Genomic DNA, 6897 nt, shown 5'->3' on the forward strand with positions numbered 1-6897 from the left:
CTCGATGCACAACATCTCTCCGATCGATTATCCGCAAAAGCGCTCGGTCGGAACAAATCGCACCTCTCCCCACCCGTCTCTGGATCCCCACACCTTCATGTTCGTTTCGGATAATCGGCTTTCCGTTGTGCACGCTAAGAATTACGAGCTAGAGTTATGAATTATCTAAGAGTTATATCACCGGTACACTACAAATAAACGCGTGCGATTACGCATTATTTTTTTCGTCTAAAAATTCATTTGATGAGTTTACGAAATCTCGTAAAAATTATTGGATTTCTTTATGGAATTGTCATAATTTCATGCGAAAAACTGAACTTTTTGAGCCAAATCGGAATCAAGGATGTTATTTTATGACTCTGATTAGAGGCTCTCTACGCGAAGCAATCTTACGCTTGTATTAATAGCTATCCATAAATATGTTCGTATTGGAGAACTTAATTGAAGCTAATCACGAAATATTCTTCAATATAAATCTTGAAGGCTTGTTGGTATTACTATATTCATACTTGCATTTCATTACGCTATTTTACAAAAGAATTTTTTTTTATTACTTTGAACCAGATAACTGATAAAGTATTTTTAGATTTTTGAATATTGGAAACGATGCTGCAAGTTAAATTTCACAAATTAAAAATTATAAATATATGTCATTTTATAGACGGAAAATTTGTTATCTTAGAAAAACTCTATTTAAATCTTTCATAGCTATAAGATATTAAAATTTAAAAAAAAATGCATTTTATAAGGAATGAACAAATACAGTTATAACTTTTGATCTTAAGGTAACGTTAATTTTTTTATCTAAGATGTCGCAGCAAAGAAATTTTTGGTACATTAAATCTCGATTATTTCATATATTTACTATGCTGAAAGACGTATGGCATTTTAAATATTTGTAAGATTTGTAAAATATCTTATCTGGTTTTAAAATAATTTTTTGCTTTAAACCAATGTTATCAATCATGAAAATTGAAACATATTACTCATTTATCACAGTAATGACATAACTAAAAAATTGTCATTTTTTTATGCTTGCAGAAAAAGAATAAAAACCTAAAGTAAAAAAAAACTTTAAAAGAACATACTTTTATTTCTTTCAATCATTTACTATATCAAAATTACATTTCTAAATTAATATTACAAAATTTCAATAATTTAAAATATTGAAATTCATTTTCTAGAAACTTTATTTCTTGAATTTTATTACTAATGAGCAATATGTATGAAGTTTAATTATATACCTATACTTTCTCGTGACTTTTATTATAGGATTTCTATCTCTCAAAGTAATCTTTTTACTTATATAAAATTGCGTTCAGAAAGTAAGGAAGTCGGCTTCATAAAGTGATTAAACATAAGAATTTCACAAGCTAATTGAAAGCATATCGAAGAAATTTTGACTTTTCCTGCTTTTATATCTATTAGGGTATCGAGATGCGGGTATCGTAATCAAACTTTGTCTCAGTCGATATATGTATTTATATGCATTGGCTCTTTTTGTTTCAACTGTCCGGTAAAAGGCACGCCGACGGGGTGCGACAATTGTATCGCCACATGGCACGATTCGAAAGCCCTCGAAAGGGCAGATGGTATGACTCGGGAGGGTTCCCACTGTTGTGACACCATTGTTTCTGTCCCGCGTGGCCGCTCGCGCGAGCGCATTCTATTAGATAAAGAATTACGATACATATTTCGAAAAAGCACGCGCGCACTATATTCCAAGGTGTACGTTAAATCGTGGGAATCGGATGCGTCTAGGGCACCCTTCTCTCCCTCGTTTACCTAACGGATCGGGGTCTTTCAGAATCCTAACGGCGAGATACTTAGGCTAATGTAAGAAAGTTGTAAGCTGTAGGAGATTCTTTCGACTTCTCCCAAGGACCAAGTGACCAAGGTAAAACTTTGTCACGGATACATATCGACGAGATAGAATTCATGTTGCCAACGTTTTTTAATTATTCAGATTTCGTAACGCATGGCGTCCCTGGTGAAAATAAAAATCGGAATGCAAGTTGAATGTAAGAAGAGAGTAAAAAAGGTGTTTTTTGCTCTCCAATTTTTGGAAGTTCCTAGAAGGAACTTCATTTACGCTTCTATTATTCCCCCTTACACTCGATTTACACACCGATTTTTATTTTCGACAGGGGTCCGTTGAACGTAATTAAATAATATTGATCTCTCGAGGCCATATCTCGTATGGAATATTTCGTATTTTTGAAGCTACACGTCCAGCGTATTTTCGTACGCGATACGAAGGTACATTCCGCGTAGAATCAGGCTGGTCCGGTTCGGGCCGTCTTTGGGCCGTACCAACATGATCGGGGAATTGGAATTTCTCATTCAATTTCTATTCCACGTTTCTTTGTCTCGGCAATTTTCTTCCAGTATATTGCATATTTTTTCGGCTCTTCTCGTTCCATCCCGTTAGAAGTATACTAATTTCAATATTTTCGTACGTTTCCATACGTACGTTCGTTAGGTTGCCAATGCTGGGCCCTGGGAATGCGCGATGGCTTTGTCTCTCTTCGTCTTTCTCACGCTGCCTGTTCCCCCGCCTCTCTCTCGCGCCCGCGTACCCCAACTCCTCCCCTCCGCTTTTCCCGTTCCCCATTCCTTTCCCCCCTAACCTCAACAACGCCGCTGCCTCTCCATTGCTTCTGTCTCCCTCGATCACCCCGTCTCTCTCGCTCGCGCGTCTTATTGACCCGGACCCGGTTCTCTTCTCCTCTCTCTTCGATTCGCGCCGGGTTACCCGCACCGACTCACCCGCCGCCTCACGATGGCAAGGGTTGTCAGGGGGGGAAGAGAGAGAGGGGTGGAGGGGGAGGGGTGGAGGAGGCACCGCGGGGTAACGGGAGGGACGGGAGGACAGGTCCGACGCACAGGTCCCGCGATATACATTTTCATTTCATCTTCTTGGCGCGCTATCGGAGACAGAGAAAAGTAGAAAAAAAAAAGAGAGGAAAAAAGGAAAGAACAGTTCGAGCGCGCGCGCGCTTTGAAGAAGAGGTGGTCAGGAAAAATTTCGGCCATTCCCCCCGAGCGTTGATCGGTCAGGACTTCTCCATCCGGTTCGCGCGAATTCCAATTCGCGACTTCGCTCGCGAAGAAAAAAAGAAAGAAACGCGACGGCCAAGGGATACATTGCGAGAGCGTCACATTCCTGCGGTTGATATCGATAAAGAGATAATAAGGGGTTAGTTATATATATGAAGAAAGAAATGAACTTTCGTCCGCGAACGTTTCTTCTGAGTTATAATACGACTTATGTTTTTCATTGAAAAATTATTAGCTAATTCGAAGAAGGAATTTTATTCTAATCGGTGTAGCGAACGTATCGCATCAAATGGTAGAACGAACACACCGAGTCAAGTGAAAGTCAAAATGACTTAATCATGACGTCATGAAGGTCAAAATAATGATTTTTGATTACGAAATTTAACCATTTATTGACGTTAAAGATCAAAATAGTTATTTTTACTTTTCGTATGTTGTTTGGGCGATTGAAACGTGATCGTGTCAGAGAAATTATTACAGCTTGATGCGCTTATCATAAAGGTATTTCTTTCAAGATGGCGCATAATGACGCCTTGTCGTACAATAAATCCGGCCTCGGAATCGTTTGCGCGTGCATGAATCGGGGTCTCGCGTGGTGAATCCCTCGGGGGCGCATTCCATTCGCAAATGTGAAATTTCATCGTTCTTCCGAAGGTTCTTCCGTATCGACCGACGAAGAGAGCGGCCCATCGTCGTCTCGCCGGTCGGTAAAGATAGCGGGCACGCGTCCTCGTCTTCGTCCTCGCGCGTATGTTACGATGAGCGGGAAAAAGGGCGTAAAGCAGCGGGCGTGAAAAGCAGGAAGCGTTTGTCTGTCCGATGTGGGGCAAATTCCAGCGAGCTAGCGAGAGCGTAGCAGTGTAGCGAAACTAAGGATAAAAAAAGGAGAGAGAGGTAAGAGAAGAAAGAGCACGCAATGATGACGACGACGTGGAGTTAGCCAGTCGGTTGCGGGGAATAGATGCGTCTCTTTCTTTTTTTCCTCGTCTTTCCGCGTGCTTCTCTTTCTCTGCCTAAAAGTTGACCTCGAGTTTCAAGGGTAGAGAAGGGTTCGCAGTCGTTTCTGCGCCTTGTTCGCTCCCCCCTCCCTTCACCCCACCCCATTCCACCTTACCCCACCCCATCTCTCATATCTTACCGGAGGGACTATACGGCGAGTCGCGCGCGCGGCCTCTCGAATTCTCTACGAACGGAGAGAGAACGGAAGAGGAGAAAGCGACGTTGCCTATAGCAGGACGGCGGTAGACTCCCGCCATCCCCACTGGCGGTATAGCGCCGTTCGATTGGCCGGCGCGCTTAGGTTCTCCTTTGTGAGCGGGCGGGTGAAAGCGTGCCTGGCAACGTCGCGAGAGTTTGCCGGCGTCCGCTGGAAGGAAGGCTAAACTGGTACGGGTGCGAGAGAGCGAGAAAGAAACAGAAAGAGAGAGAGAGAGAGAGAGAGAGAGAGAGAGAGAAGGACAGAGTGAGCGAACGAGACACCCGGCTCGCGAGGGGCGTGGGGAGAACTGCATGGAAGACAGGGAAAGAGAGAGAGAGAAAGAAAGACAGGCAAATGTACGAGGAAAAGAGAGGAAGAGAGATCGTACGAGCGCGTCCAGGCGGTCTGTTCTCTCGTCAGGTTCGCCCTCTGTGTGTGCGACGTCGCGTGTAGTGAGTCGCGGTAGAGACGAGAGAGAAGCGAGTCTCTCGCGCGCACGTACGCTTCTCTCCAATGTGAAAAAGCTATCGCGCTGTACTACTACTACTACCATTACACAGAGCCGGCTGTTACTACTAATACCACTACTCTATTGCCCACCATCGTGACATCGTCAGCGGCGTGCTCGTCGGACGTGCCGGCGTCGCTTACGCTCCACGTCGCGTTGCGTCGCGCCAAACCGAACCGAATCAAACCAAATCAAGCTGAGTTGAGCGCGGAGCCGGAGTGCGTGTTTATAACGCGCGGAACCGGAGTACCGGCGTCCCGCGGACGCGCGCGTGACGCGTCCCTCTGCGTCGCGCTTTAAGCGCCGCAGAGAAACCGTCATTGGAAAACGTTGTTGCTGCTGCTGCTGTTACTTCTATTCCCCGACATTGTATCAAGGACGCGGTGTGTACACCCGTATCCTTGCGTCGGCGCCGCCGCCGCCGTTGAAAGAAGGAACCACCGTCGAGCAAGCGAGTTTCGCCGCGGGACGGTATAGGGGGAGAGAGAGAGAGAGAGAGAGAGAGAGAGAGAGAGAGAGAGAGAGAGAGAGAGAGAGAGAGACGGGCTAGATAGAGACAAAGAGACGGAGAAAAAGACAGAGAGGGAGGGACGGAGAAAGAGAGAGAAAAAGAAGGCGTGAGAGAAAGAGAGACAGAGCGAGCGTGAGCGTTCGACGTCGTTGCTCCTCGTCGTCGATGGTGGGGAGGCAGAGGGAAAAAGAAAGAGCTAGAGGGGGAGAGAGAGAGCGCCCTCCCCTACCCACCCGCCCGCTCGCCTCCTCTGCCCGCCGCCGTACCTACTCACGGAGCTAACGAACGGTCGAGCGTAGCGTCGAGTAGACCGCATCCCAAGTATAACGTACGTACGTATATTCACGGGGAACTGAAGCTAAGCGCGCCGCGGCGTGTTTTACGCGCTGGTGTTACGCGCGTGAAGGAAAAAAAAAAGATAAGGAAAACGCGCGTTCCGCGATGCGAGTAAGCGAGTACGAGCAAGCACGAGCATTATAGTGATCGGTGTTCTTTCTCATAACCGACGGAATCTAACCGTCATCGTCGGTTCAACGCGGAGATAGTGTTGTGACAGTGGGAACGCGTTTGAAACGCGTGCGTGTAGTGCGTGATCTTTCCTCTCCTGTCCGACATCTAAGCGTTCTTACCAGCGAGTTCCCAAGTGTGCGAATGTGAGACGGATTCCGTGTACGTGCGCGAACGAGCGAGTGAGTGAGTGAGAGAGTGAGAGAGAGAGAGAGAGAGAGAGAGAGAGTGAGAGAGAGAGAGAGAGAGAAAGAACGAGAGAGAGAGAGAGAGAACGAGAGAAAGAGGGAGAAAGAAGGAATAATATAGAGTTAGCTGTCTGTGTGTACCGTGCGTGCACGCGGGATGTTACCGAGCGTGCGAGTGAGCGCGCGCGTGTGCGTGTGAGAACTAGAAAGAGAGAAAGAGAGGGAGTGAGAAAGGGAAGAAGAGAAAAAGACTTGTAACGAGAAAGAAGAAAAGATAGGAATAGAGAGAGGGAGAGGGAAAGAGAAAGGGAACGCTAACGCGTGCATGTGTACGTGTGCGCGAGCGTGCGAGCAATTCCTTCGTGAATTTTTCTTTTCCTTCGCTGGTGTTGTGTCACCGGCGGATAAAACGAGAGGCTGAGGGACCCTGACGGACGTACGAACGTACGTCGCGATATGTCGGAGCACCACCGCGTGGCCGGTGGCTGGGGCACCGCGAGCCCGGGTAACCGAGAGGATGCTTCCGGCGGTGCCGCCTGGTGGCCTTCGGGCCTGAATACCGATCAACAGCAACAGCAGCAACAACAGCAACAGCAACAACAGACTATACATCAGCATCTGCTGAATCAACAGCAGCAACAGCAGCAACAACAGCTCGCACAACAGCAGCAGCAACAGCAGCAACAGCAGGCGCAGCACCATCCGGACAACGTCCGGAGTACTGCCGCCGCGGCGAATCAACAGCTCTTCTCCTACAAAATGGCCTCCAGCTTCCAGAACCCGGCCACCACCGGCGCGGCATCAAGTCCGGTCTCGACATCCACGCCGGTCGGCGGCGCCGCCGCGTGCATGAGGGGTGGATACGATTACAGGCTCGGTGCGGCGCCGGGTCCTGGACAAGGCGCCGCCGGTGGCGGCGGTGGCG

General features: G+C 47.2%; 1 protein-coding gene across 1 annotated transcript in view; it reads left to right on the forward strand.

Moving 5' to 3' along the window:
• The first annotated feature begins 6218 nt into the window (after positions 1 to 6218).
• The window catches only part of LOC108690611 (high mobility group protein DSP1-like), an 11401-nt gene continuing 10722 nt past the window's right edge, over positions 6219 to 6897 (forward strand). The window contains exon 1 of the mRNA XM_018197994.1: positions 6219 to 6895. Within this exon, the coding sequence (XP_018053483.1) occupies positions 6429 to 6895 (467 nt within the window). The 5' untranslated portion in view covers positions 6219 to 6428. The remainder of the gene's footprint in view (positions 6896 to 6897) is intronic.

This window comes from Atta colombica, unplaced genomic scaffold (genome assembly GCF_001594045.1).
Source record: "Atta colombica isolate Treedump-2 unplaced genomic scaffold, Acol1.0 scaffold105, whole genome shotgun sequence".
Taxonomy (NCBI): Eukaryota; Metazoa; Arthropoda; class Insecta; order Hymenoptera; family Formicidae; genus Atta; species Atta colombica.